This window comes from Phascolarctos cinereus, unplaced genomic scaffold (assembly GCF_003287225.1).
Source record: "Phascolarctos cinereus isolate Bilbo 61053 unplaced genomic scaffold, phaCin_HiC Scaffold_9;HRSCAF=440, whole genome shotgun sequence".
Lineage (NCBI taxonomy): Eukaryota > Metazoa > Chordata > Mammalia > Diprotodontia > Phascolarctidae > Phascolarctos > Phascolarctos cinereus.
The window spans coordinates 38,180,436-38,194,740 of record NW_027556402.1 but is presented as its reverse complement, the minus strand read 5'-3'; the positions used below and the strand labels follow the sequence as shown (position 1 = coordinate 38,194,740).

Below are 14,305 nucleotides of genomic sequence, written 5' to 3'. Positions count from 1 at the left end.
CAGGTAGAAAAGTTAGTCTTGGGTGAGGGAGGAGATGGTGGCAGAAGGCATTGATATGAAGAAGAGGGAGGAAGAGGGAACTCACAGCCAATAATCTCAAATTTTACTGTAAAATATGAGGTAAATTTCTCATCTGAAAGGGTGGGGGTAGGGAATGCCATGGAAGGTTTGAGGAGGGATAAGAGTCAGACAAAATGGAATGACTGAACAACAACAATGACAATAAAGGTTTGGAAGAGCTTCTGTGGAGACTGGATAGTAAGTTTAAGAGAGGTGGAAGGGCTTCACAGGTGTAAAGGCTCAGTTGAGGTTGTATGACATATATTTATAGTAGACTTAATCAGAACAGTTCTGTGATTTTCTCCACCTTCATTCAACAGAATATATATAGGAGTGAAGGCAGTGATGGTGGGAGTGATCCAAGACTGAGGCTTTGCTGGGTACAATTGGTTACATGATAAGGGGGTTAGGGACCAAAGAGGGGCAGCCTAGAGGTGAACTGGTTCACCAATGGGTCAAGATGGAGAGAAGAGGAGAGTGGTAAGAGTAGGGGTGATGACCTGGGAGAGAATTGAGCCTGAGTGGTTCAGATATTGAAGAGCATGATGCGGATAAAGGGCAGGGTTTGATAAAGGGAAGAAGAGAGACAGATGAAAAGCCAATAAATAATGTCAGATAAGGGGATTTTGGAGCTCTTGAAGTTGGAGGTGTTACATTTCTGGGTGATGACAAGATTGCCCCCTTTGTTTGTGGCTGAAGTAGGCTGGAGGAATAGGTAATGGGAAGTGAACAGATTGATGAACTGAGTCATTACAGTGTCTGAGGAAGAGTGTATATATACATATGTATGTATGTATGTATATGTGTGTATATTTTGTTTTCTTGAAGAGGCATCTTTTGATAAAGGAAGGCATTGGAGAATGAATAGTGATTCAACAGTCAAAGATGGGGGTGGGGAGGAACTTTCCAGGGAAAAGAAAAAGTGTGAGCCAAAACATATCCTTAGTTGTCTTATTGAAAAGCTGCCTCCTTTGTTGCTGAGCACAAATGAATGATTGTGCCTACCTATCCAGCTTCAGTTTGTGGGCTAGCATCCTCCAGTCATGACCTCTGGTCTGAGGGGCATCAAGGCTGCTACAGAGCTTCTGCCGAATAGGGAGAGGGATACTGAAAGCATTGGGTCCTGTGATGGTGGTGATGGTACTTGCTGGGTCCAGAAGGGGAAAGTCAATGCCAGTGGGTTCCTGTATTTCAGTAGAGAAAACAACACAGCATTGTTATTGGGAAAACAAAGGACAATCAATATTTAATCAATGCATTAAATAGGTATAAATGTAAAGTTCTACACTTAGGTTCAAAAAATAAATGACACAAGAACAGATATGAAAAAATTGGTTGGTTTGAGGGGAGTAGTAGGGAAGGTTAAATTAATTTAATATTAGGCTGTATTAATAGGGCCATAACATGCAGAGAGGGAAGGAATGGCTTCATGTATTTGTCCCGGTCACATTACAACTGGAATGCTTTCAGTTATAGGCAACACATTTTAGAAATAATACTGACAAACTGGAAAGTGTCCAGAGGATGATAAATGACAATGGAGAGGAGACTAAAGACCAGGCAGACATCAGCTGAAGGAAGTAGGAAGTTTAGTGGGAAGAATAGAAGGTGTGAGGTGGGGACATGATAGCCAGAGGCAGACATGGGAAAGGTTGTTTGTCATGTAGTGGTGGTATTAGATCTGTTCTCCTTGGAAACAGGATTCAGGAGCAATGAGTGGAAATTGTAGAAGGGTCAATTTAAATTAAGGTAAGAAAATGATTTTGAACAATTAGCATCAATGTAGATCATTGGAGATCTTCAAACAGAAAATGAATGATCACTTTTGAGGAATATTGTAGGAAATTGCTACTGCTTTGGACCAGATGACCTCGGCCTTTAATTCTCTGTCCCTATGATGAGTTTTCCTGAGGAAAACAAATAATGAATGATAATCGTCTAGCATTTAGTAAGTGGCTACTATGTTCAAGACCCGGGCCTAAACACTATTCTCTCTTTAGTCAGAAATTGGCTTAAGACTTGGATTCAAATCTTGCTGTTGACACATACTGAGTGACCATGGGCAAGGCACTCGAACTCTCAGTGTTCTTCAGTCTAATCTCTATGACTATAATTTCACAGAGAAAGTACTGGCCTGCCTTGGTAGAAAGAGTTGCCTCATCTGGGAGTTCCCTATGTCAATGAAATAACAGATCCAGTCCCTCTACTTAAGTCATCAGAAATACAGTTATTTCTTCCACATAATGGCTTTCCCCATTGTGGTTTTGATATATCATGGGTTGTTATAAGGAATTAAATAGGAATTGTGGGGGAGTTTTGAGGAAGCTGCAGATAACACGTGAAGGCCAGTAGACAACATAGAAAAAGCTTAGAAACTCAGAAATTCATAAAATATATGTATAATATTTTCTATCATCAACATATTTTTATCTTTTAAAATCATAATAATTCAGACTTCTTCTCTGATATGAAGGGAGGGTCAAAAAATTTTATATGGATTTTCTAGATCATGGGAGTGCCATGTCCCTAACCCGTGTAATGTGAAGTGATATCTGCATTTGTGCAATAACTTTGCATAGTCCGTGGATTTATTGGTTCTTATTGAAACTGATTTTAGATAGAAAGTTCTAGAACAGCTCAAATATAGTTTTCTGATGTGGTCCTTCAGGAATGAGCAGAAAAAGAGTTAGACTTCAAAGGGAAGGGCCACAACAGCACCCTGGGAAAGAACAGAGCTGACATTTAGCTGCTAGAAGTCAGATCTGTTGGAGAATGTCTGACGTGAAAGAGAAAGCCAATGGAAAGAGGCAGCATAGGTCACCCCTTGTACCCTAACATGGCGGCTGCTTAATGAGATACTTGACATTTGTTTTTCTGTCTCTTCCCCTTCCCCCAGGTTCTTCCCCTTGCCTGGAAAGCTTTCCCTCCTCACTTCCTCCTCTTAGAATCCTTGCCTTCCTTCCAAGCTCACTCCAGTTGCTACCTCTACCAGAGATCTTTGTGGTCCTCCCCTTTCTCAACTTTCTCCCACTTACAATGACTTTAGATTACTCTGGATTTATTTACTTTTGTATGAGTTGTATTCCCAAACCCCCAGATGCCCTGTAGAATGTAAGTTGCTTGAGAGCAGAGACTTCTTTGTTTTGGTCTTTTTGTCACTATCCCTAGCACTTAGCCCAGTGTTTTACACTTAGGAGAATTGGGGAAGGGAAACTGGAGTTGAGGTTTCTTTAGTAGAGCAGAGTTTCTGATAAGGAAACACCATCTCTCCAGGCAAGTCATGACGTTCTTTGAAACTTAGAATCTCTAATTATTGCCCAGAACACTGAGAGATTGGGACTGGCCCAGGGTCTCCCAACCAGTTTGTGTCAAAGGTGGGACTTGACCCCAGGTCTTTTCAGCTCTCTATCAACTAAACTTGACTGCCTATAATACTAGGACAACCAGGAGGCACTTCATATGAATTGGACTGGATGACAGGGACCATGTGAGAAGGCAGCACATTGGAGGAAAAGCAACACAGTTCAGAGGAATGCATGTCCATTTTAGCTCTGCTACCGAATATGTGTGTAACTTGAGAGTAAGCCACTTCCCTTTCTTCAAACTGATCTTCTTCACCTGTAATGTTATTGGGTTGGATTAGATGACCAAAATCCTATAGGATTAAATTTATATTAAAAGAAGCCTGAATTTTTTGTCTTTGAGGAAGCAAAAAACATAGGGGACCTTCAGAAAAGAATGAATTAGTTGATAAAGGTGTCCTCTACCTGCAAATCTACTTTCTACCAGTGAAACCATACATTGATCCTTTAAGTAGATTCAGCCCCCAAAAGAACATCAATGACAGTTCTGACTCTCATCTGCAGGAGAAAACAGGAGCCAATCTAGTCATTACATGTATGGATCAAGAAGGCAAAAGCAAATGTTGTCGGAGAACTATTAAAGCAATATAAGAAAATCAATTGAATCAACTTTAAAGTGGGTAACTCCTGGGCATTCAACATTAGTTGCTGGAGGAAAAACAAGAGAGATTCATGTCCAGCAGCAGAGAAACCTAGGGCATAGTTAATGGTGTGCTGCTAAGGCTATTCCGTGAAACTCTCCCTGCCAACACCTTCAGAGCAGGCCTAGATCAGTGAAAGCAGTCACCAAAGGCATTCTGATTTATTCCCTGTGGTGGGAATTGAAGGAGCCAGTGGGTCTAGTGTTGACTTTGCAAAACTGAGCTTCGTTTGTAAAGCTTTAGCCAACACTCTGTTTTACTGGTTATAGGCTCACGCTGTGTAGTGGCTACTTTGCTGCATGGAGGGCAGTTTAGAGCAAAACTAATTTTGGTAATAATATTCGGAGAAGTGTTGGCCCTAGTCACAGTACCCAGATTCTTGACCCAAAATCTGGCACATTCTATGTCAAAGGACCATTTCATGGGTATTTAGTTTGTTTGTTTTAAAGCTCCAACAAAACTGGGATTTTAAGATTTTGACATATGGCTGAAACCTTACATGGGAGATTAGGAAAATATTGATACTGATGTACATTAGTCAATGTTTTATTCCTGAAAGGTTTCCTCATTTCACTGTTATTCCATTGATAATGATCTGCAGATCACACCTCCTCTACGCTTTAGTAAAAAGTCATCATCTGATGGCCAATGTGGTGTTGAGTCTCTCTATACTTAGCTAGCCTAGTTCTTGAATGGGGGACATCTCCAGTCATCCTGATCTATATATTACCACTGGTCCCAGAGGGCTCCAGAGGAGAAAGTGAGACTGGTGACCTTGCACAGCTCTCCCTCACTTAAACCCAATTCATTTGCAAGTCATGGCACCATCTTCCTGATGTCACCATCCTCTTTGGGAATGAAGGACAAACAGCAACATCAACAACAATGATGAGTTCTTGAAGGACAACTATAGGGTTTATCACAGAGCTTATACTCAAAGCCTTTTCATCCTGTAGTATCTGTTAAAGTTTGCTCTATTGTCATAGCCTTTGAGAATCCAAGATCACCACCATAACCATGAGTGAATGACTGAGGCTGAGAGAGGTTAGGTGACTTGCCCAGGGTCACACAGCTTAGAACTAAGATCTTCCTGACTCCAGGTCCAGTGCTGTATCCATTGTACCACTCATCTATCTCTTTTTGAGCACCTAAGCTATGACAAAAGGTCAAGGACTTAGTTGGTATAGTTCCTGAGTAAGAGTAGAAAAAAGATCATAAGTCCATGAAGTATAAGAGTTCAATTCTTACAGTATTTAGCTATAACAATATTAGTAGCAAGGCAGGGCATCCTTCCTGGTCTCAAGAAGTGACTATTGATGGCACAATGTACTTGAGTTTTATTAAAGATGGCCATTACTTCTTCTACTTGTCTGGTAGGTAAAATTAGAGATTATCTAAATCCAGCACTTATTACAATAATTGTGGTTTACCATCTGTCTTTGATGTCGTGCTTTCCCTAGATGAATATATAATTTTACACCCAATAAATATCCAACCAGATGTTATGGGTAATAGCTTTTAATTTCAGGACTCTGCAGAATCAGTAAATTTCTAGGGCCATCTCTGCACTTGCTCTAAAGTTGTCCAGAAGAATTCATAGTCTTGGATATGACTGCTCACTCTCCAGGCCTTGTGGGAATGATGAAAGCAGACAGAACAAGGGTTGAAATGGAGGCAGCACAGAATGTAAATGTCATTTCATGTCCTCTAATTTTCCTCTAATGATCCTACATGGATAGGTAGATCAAGTAAACAGCAGAGGCTTAAAGTGAAAAGGATACCAATATATGGACCTATTCTTATCTATAAGACCATGAAACTGACTATTGAACTCAAATTTGCCTGAGCACAGTCTTGACCCTCCAAAGCTGCTTCATTTATAGAGTATTAGAGCCACCAACTTACATTTATATGTTTTATTTTTATTTATTTATACCTTTGCCCAAACTATTCAATTCCATTTGGATGGAATTGAATATATTCTTTTTTTTTTTTTATTGAGGCAATTGGGGTAAAGTGACTTGCCCAGAGTCACACAGTGAGCGAATTTTATGTGTCTGAGGCTGGATTTGAACTCAGGTCCTCCTGACTCCAGGGCCAGTGCTCTATCCACTGCACCACTTAGCTGCCCCCAGAACTGAATATATTCTTTTTTTTTTTTTGGCAACTGGAGTTAAGTGACTTGGCCAGGGTCACACAGCTAGTAAGTATCAAATGCCTGGTCTGAGGTCAGATTTGAACTCAAGTCCTCCTGACTCCAGGGCCAGTGCTCTATCCACTGCACCACCTAGCTGCCACCAGAATTGAATATATTCTTATGAAAATGGAATGACTGGTTACCAATTCAGGAATTCTCTCTCAATGTTTGTGCTGTCAGATCATTGATTTGTCATGACAAAGGCCAAAATCAATATGAGATTAGAAGAGATAACAAAAAGGAGAGGCCAAGGCATGTGGAGCAGAGAGTTCCATTTGTAGCACTGCAGAATTGGAAGGCCCTAAGGCTCCTTTTAGGACCTCGAGTCATGGTCACTTAGTGCAACTCATTCTCCCTCTACAATTGTCTGACCAGCTGCCATCCAGCTTGGCTTGACGACCTCCAAAGGGAAGGCTTTGGGTGGGTGTGGGGGAGGGGGCCACTACTTCCAGAAGAGGCTCTTTTGCAGAGCTCGAATCCTTAGGAAGTTGGTACTTTCATCAATTCTAATTGTGTTTCTTTGCACCTTCACGAGTTACTCCTAGTTATGCTCCTGGCATCTAAGAGAACAAGTCTAATCCTTCTTCCAGATGACGTCCTTTTAAATACATAAAGATAAGTAGAAGATTCCTCTCCACTCCCCTGTACCCCAGTCTTCTCTTCTCCAGGTTCAAGAACCTCAATTCCATCACCTGATCTTTCCATGACAGTAATTTGAGGTCTCGCCCCACTCTGGTTGCCCTCTTTTGGACGCTTGCTAGCATATATTGATAAGCTCCTAAAACATGGTGTCCAGAACTGACCACAGTGCTTCAGATGCGGGAGATTGCATTTGGAAAATTATATAGTGGTTTGAGCACCTCCCCTCCCCCAGCCTCTCTGTGAGATAAAGGCCAATCTTTTTAACACTGGTAGTCTTCAAGTGATGTTATATGACTATGAATCATGGAATATCATAGTCTATAAAGAATTACAATTACAGGTGACCCAAAGGGCAATGGACAGATCCCTAGCAGATAATGCAAATAAGCTGTGATGAAAGATTATAGACGAGTACCCGCACGAGCAATTTCATCACAGTGATGTATGAACAGAAAAGGAGGCTGGACTTGTAACAAATTGATAGCGATCTGCCTCATCTCCTTTCCTACTACTCATTTAATGTGAAGAAATCTATGTAAAGGAACCCTATGTACTGCCTATACACCAGTGGGAGGCTTATGGGAAGACATGAACAGGAAGTGCAGAGGGTAAGGAAGAAGGCCTGAACAGGTTGCTATCAGCACTGTTGAATGGAGTGCTCAAATTAGTGAGATCACATATTCAGGGAAGTAGTGGAAATTTTTCTGGAAAATGAAGGTCAGATGTTTTTTCTCTAGTGAATACTGTTTTTAGTCTTTCTTTCAGAGTAAGACAGCAGAATAAGTAGATTTGGTGACACATAAAAAATGACACTGTTTAGTTCATACAGACGGTTTATGCTTTCATAGTTTGGTATAGAGCCTAGCTGGTCTGACCATACTTCCTGAAAATGGGCAAAAGGTACCATTGCACAAATTGGTCAGTCCTATGTGATATGGTGGAAAATGTCCTGTATCTGGAGTCAGTCAGGTTATCTTGGTTCAAAACCCAACCCTGCTGCTTGCTATGCTTGTGAATTTGACCAAGTCACAGCCCCACAGACCACAGTTAGTTACATCGTTTGTAAAATAAGGGTAACATTGGCTAGATTATCTCTATAGATAATCTCTCCAAGCAGGTATTTCTACAATGATGTTTCACCTCTTTTGGATGGATGGCGGGGTGTGGCGGCTGGAAGTCTTGCTGGGGAAATAGATTATTGAGACACCGGGGAACAAAGGGGGTACATGTGGGCATGCAGACATATTAAATTTCCCTATGTCTCCCTCCTCTAGTCCACCATTCAATTTGGGCATCAAGAACAGAGAGAGAGACACACAGACACTGCAGGGGAGGCTAAAGCTTCTGTCTGCCATGTGGCCAGGCGACAGCTGGCTTTGGGAATGGGACTTCTTGGGTTGCCAACTTGAACTGGCATCACCCATCACCTGTGGAGATGGGAGCAGAGGGAAGGAGAGTTGAGATCCAGGCCTGCAGCAGAGATGCAAGCTGCCAGCTAAGACTGTAAGGAACATGGCTGCCAAGGGGAATTCCAGAGTTTTGGGGTCTGCCAGCTATCATGGAATATGGAGGAGAAGTAAGCTGGGGACAGAGAGACCAATTTTTCTCTCTATAGTCTGTCCTATAGGTCTGTCCTTTCTCTCCTGAAGGTCTGTCCCGGGTTAGAGTCCAAAGCATGTGCACACGCGTGCACACTCACACACACACACACAAACACGTGGAAGCACACAAACACAATATATATTTATTCTTTTATCACCCCACCCCCAAATCCAAGGGACTGAGAAGATTTGCAGGAGTTGATTGGATGGGATGTAGGTACTTGATTTACTTCTTTCCTCTTTTTTCTCTTCATAGAATATTTGGTTGAGATGAGTTAGGGTATTTCTCAGATCATTGAATCCACTCATTTTACATCTAAGGAAATTTAGCCTCAGGGATATTAAATGACTTGACCAAAGTCACACAGGCAGTGAGTGTCCAAGGTGGGATTTGAACCCAGATTCTCTGGCTCCAGATCCAGTGCTGTTTCTACTGTGCCAAAGTTTAGATGAATCATAGAACTGTTGCTGAGTTAGTAGAGATATGGCAGTCTTTAGGAAGGTCTACATAAGCACATGGAAAAGGAGAAAGCTGGATAAACTCTGTTGAAACCAGTTGGCTGGTGTCCACTTGGTGGATAAATGACACATTATACTCCCTTGCTAGTTAATTAAATAACTCATTAATTGAGTGACAACCTGTTTGCTGTAGGTTTATGGAAATCAGGTTGGTTAAGCCTGTGTGACAATAAGAGCTGGCTGGGACAAGTACTGACACCACTGCTCTGCTAAGATAAACAGAAACCAAACTTCTTGGCACAGTGGTGAAACCCAGGTCTTTCCAACTATACATGCATAAAAGAAGTTAGTTATCCTTTTATTAACAAAAGTCTTGTCTCCTGATAAAGTTATCTTAGGCAGTAGCAAACATGGCATCTGGGGTGGGAGCAGGGGAGAGCTGGCTCCAGTATGGCTTCGCTGGCTCACTCTAGGGATGTCGATCCATCTTTCTGAGCTTCAGTTCCCTCATCCATAAAACGAGAATCCTCCCTCCCTCCCAGGTTGGTGGTAAACAAAAGGGCTTTTGAAACTTAAAACGTCATAGAAATGCAAATAAATATAATAATAATTTTTATTTTCCATGAATCATAATATGCCCAAGATCGGCTCTAGCTCTTATAACTGTTTAAGGGTTTTTGTTTTTTTTTTGGAGTGCCTGGGGGGCTAGGTCAGAAGGGATAGGCAGGATCTTTCTCTTTCCTTCCTTTAACCCTAACTTCTTAGCTCTCATGTCTCCTCTCCCCTCTCCCATCTTACTAGGCCCTTTTCTAATTCCTTGTCTAGGTTTTTTTTCTCAACATAGCAATCATGTGACTCCCCTTTAGGGTAGAAGGATCATACTGTTTAACAGCTATAGTTTCTACTGTCTCAAGTCCTCCAGGAAATGAGAGGCCAGGGGCAGAGATAAACTCAGGTGTATGTGCCAGGAAGATGAAGGCATGAGGAGCACAGATGAGGGCTTGTACTGCGTGGGAAGAGCACACAAATCCTTGGGCTGTGGAGTAAAGGGCTAGAACCTCCAGCTGTAGGGCAGTAAGGTCCAGAGGCAGTGTGGTTCAGTAGAAAGAGGCCCAATCTAAAGTCCAAGACCTCTGGCACAGATCCCAGCATCCACACTTGTTCCATGTGTGTGGACTTGGGCAAATCACTCTCCCTGTCTAAGCTTCAGTTTTCTCATCTATAAAGTAAAGTGGCCTAGATGACCTCTCAGGATCTTTCCAGCTCTGGATATATGGTCCTATGGACTTTTGTCATGTGGGAGGGACATGTGAGTAATTAAATTTTATCAGGAAAAGCTGGGGATAATGATGCTGAGCTAATAAAACACAAACAGGAAAACCAAAACATCAGTCTGACTGTATAAAATGTTAATTGCATTCCCTTTTGTGAGTGACCTACCAAATGGTCTAATTACCTTGCAGCAAAACAGTGATAATACATGTCATCAAATGGGTATCAAATTATGCTTGTTCTAAGTCGTAGTTGATTATATTCCGTGTCTTCCCTCTCCCTAGCTCATTGTCCATGTGATGTAATTGTCTGCTCACTACTGGATGGTCCTGACTCAGCTCTATAAGCTAGTTGATGGAAAAGGGGCAATTATGGTGCAGGCTTTTATTTTACAGACTTTCAAATTCATCTTTCTCCTCTGGTGCACAGAATGGGCTCCACAGGAGAACAGTGTGATGGGCTTCTTTCCTGACTCAGCTCCAATCACAAAAGATGCCCGTTTTCTATGTCTATTGCCCCCCTGATTTTTTTTTTCTGTTTGACATGATTGAAGATGACACATGGAGGCAACAGGTGACACTGCCTGCCTGCCTGCTCCAGCCATTCTAGGGCACTTCCTATTGACAGCATAGCTCAGCCACCCAGCATAGCTGCTGGTCTGCTTGCAGAGACCAGATTTTGTTGCTGAGGATGGAGAGGCATGGCTTTCCTATGAAAAGGCCAGGAGACCCCCAGAGTGGCCCCCATATCATGGTGAAATGCTGTGGGGGATAGATCCCTGACCCATGTCTACTGACCATGGCCAGAGAACAATATTGTTCAAAGGAACACAGATCTAGAATTGGAAGGAATTTTGGAGCTCATCTCTCCTTTTACAGGTGAATAAATTGAGGCCTGAATAAACATGTAGGCCAAGGGATTTGCTCACAGTCATTATTCAGGGAATCCACTTCACAGCTCATTTTGGTTAGACTTAGCCAAGTGAATTGTTCCAAGACTGGAGTCATCTGTTTCTTTTTATAAAGGATCTCAGGATTCACTTCAAGAAAAATGGGCTAGATGATCTCTAAGGTATCTCTACTTGTCTATGAAGAGCCTTAAACTATAGCAAAGGCAGCACTATCCTGGGAATCTTGGCTTTAGAATTTTGTGTTCAGTCCACCTGCCAACTCTCTGTGTGATCCTGGGCAAGAGTCCTATTTAGGAGAAAAAAAAGGGTGAGCACAGTTACCCTCCGCTTGCTTGGCATTTCTAGCATACGTATAATTTAAACATGTTCCTAGAAGCTCCTGTAAGCATTGGGATTTTGGAAATCCTAAAAGTCGGTTGTTTATGACATCATAGCTACATCAACTACTCTTCTATAAACCCCCAGACTGCATTCAAATAACTCATACAATGGCTAGATTCAAACCACTGACCCAGAAGCAAAAAGCAGTGCCCCATATAATCCCCCCTGAGTCATCTAGAGTTTGACCTTTTTTTCCCTTCCTTTAAATTTGTTTGCCCACTTTCCCTGGATAAAAAGTCACTTGCATTTCTGAACAGCTGCTCTATCTGGAGGGAAGTCTCTGTGTCAAGGCTGCAAAAGAAATAGTGTTCTTTATATACTAACGTGAGAAAGATAATTCTTAAGTTATGACCATGCTAGTCAAAGCTGCCTTTTCTCTGTGAAGAGGTGGAGAGAAGGTGATGAGGGGGAGGGTTGAAGGCCTTTCATTCGTTGCTGCATCTGATCCACCTTTTCATCTGGCAGCAAATGAGCACCCCCAATAGAAAGCATGCATCAAAAGGATCACTCTCCTCCCCCTCTGAAATTATGCAGCTTTTGTTGTCATTGGCGCTGGGTGGTTATTGAACTTTGCAGACCTGCTGGGCCCAAAGAGTGAAAACACCATCCAAAGTCAGCAGGGTGGTACTGTGTGCCTTAGAGATATGGCTTGTGCAACGGAAGGCACTGGTGGTTGCCATGGCATTGTGACACCAAGATCATTCCTTATGAATGTCACTAGGGGCTGTGACTAAAGTGGTTTAGGAGTCAAAAGGCTCATGGAACTCCACAAGGCAAAGATGACCGCACCTCAATGGGATATGGGAAAGGGGCTGAGGGAGATAAGTCTTTAAATGAGAGATAGAGAGGAAGACAAGATGAGCGAACTGACATGTCATTAGTCACTGTGTGTAGGGCAGAGAAACCAAGGTTGTCTTTTCAATTGGCTATGTAGCGCTGCTGAAATTGCCTAACGTGGCAATCACAGGCTCACTTAGTGGCATAGAAATGACGTCTCTAAGAGCCCCAAAGTTTTAAGCACTGAATCTACTTCTGTTCATTTTTGTTTCTCTAAAGGTTACGAAGTTTTAGACTATGGGTTTGGGAGCCGAATTAAAATGAGGCAATCCACTCCTCATCTTTTTCCTCCTTCTCATAAAGGAAGCTTTGTTGGCTACTGAGAAATAGTTATTTATTCAAGGTAAATCAACAAAACGCCAAGCAAAGTGTGGGAAGATGTCAGTAAAGAGAAACTGAGAAGAAGCACACAAGGAAAAACATGCACAGATTTTACATCTATCATTGGAGCACCCATCCCCAGAGGAAAAGAGAGACAGAGAGATGGTCCCTTCTCTCCAGACTGCCCCTTTCTCTCCTGTAAACTAGGGTGAGAGGTGGCGATTTTCCTGTTTACCTCTGACACTGTACAGGAGAGCTGGAAGATCTGGCCTTCTCCCTCTACCTGCCGCACGCAGAGCTTACAAACTAACTCCGCTGTGGTGAGGCTGAATCTTTCCAAGGTGAAGGTACAATGGAGATTTCTTTGACAACCGCTCCAGATATGGTAAAAAGGAATTTCCTATAGGACAAACAAATGAGATGAAATGAAATGAAAGTTTCCAAAAGCTAAAAAATGAAATTGTTTCAAAGAATCCATCAAGAAATAACTTAGTAATGATAAAGTAAGTCACATTTCTATAGAACTAGAAGATAGGGTTTATTAAAAGACATTTTGATAGGACAGGGAGGTGGGAGTAAGCTTAAAAGGGAGACAGATAGAGACAAGATGTGCGTTGATTTCCTCATTTAGCTCCTGAATGAGGAAGCTTCTTCTGCCAATGCAGGTCAGCACCTTCTCCATATGTTATAGTACTTGCTTATACTCACGCAGCCAGGATGCATCAGAGAAAGGAATCGAAATACCTTCTGGCTTTGAAGCTGGCTCTATATCCTCTCTGTCCCAGGGCCTCTGGACTTAGCATATAATACATAGGTTCAGTATACTTTCATACATTATCGTCACCTTTCATAGGATAGGTGCTTAATAGAAACTCACTATAGCCTTCCAACAAAAGGCATCACTGATAAACTAATAATATTGACAAGGCCCCCAGAACAGGACTTTTCCTAGAAAAACAAATAGGCCCTAATGAAAACACAAAAACACAACACAACATTTAAGTTACAGTTAGGAAAACACCTTGTTGTTTCTCTAAGAAGTGACACATTGGGCTGATTCATAGAATTGCAGTTATCTCTGAGACTGTAAGTCACAGAGAAGGTGCTGATCTCCACAGATAGAGAGAATTTCCTTTTCAGAAGTTCCCTACAATAATGAAATTGCAGATCTAGTCCAGGGTTTCTTAATCAATGAAATAGGACATTGGCCCAAATCTAAGGGAGGGATCTGTTGGATTTCGTTGTGCTGGATGTAAGGTAAGACGTCTCAGGAGAGCTGAGACAGGAGAAAGGACAGTAGTTCAATCAGAAAGATTTAAAAAAAACAGCATGGTCATATTTAGGCAAATTAAATAAGAAAAATGCAGCATATATGCACTTTCTCTCATTGTATTTGTTACTGTTTTAAGTATGTAAATGAGCCAAAAAGGTGACTTACATATATATGCACATGCACATATACACACATATATACTCACATGTATGTATATGCATATATACAATTATATGCATATACACATAGATATAGATATAGATATATACCCATATACACACACATATATATATACACACACACATATACATACACATATATACCCAGCTAGCTAGCTAGCTAGAAATAT

At 41.7% G+C, this 14,305-nt stretch overlaps 1 protein-coding gene across 2 annotated transcripts in view; it reads right to left on the bottom strand.

The window, feature by feature from the left end:
* UNC5C (unc-5 netrin receptor C) overlaps positions 1–14,305 on the bottom strand; it is a 401,391-nt gene that overhangs the window by 4,542 nt on the left and 382,544 nt on the right. For both annotated transcript variants that reach the window (XM_021008379.2, XM_021008380.2), the window contains 2 exons: positions 12,919–13,083; positions 1,066–1,244 (listed from right to left, as the gene is read on the bottom strand). In XM_021008379.2, coding sequence (XP_020864038.1) covers positions 1,066–1,244; positions 12,919–13,083 — 344 coding nt within the window. The remainder of the gene's footprint in view (positions 1–1,065; positions 1,245–12,918; positions 13,084–14,305) is intronic.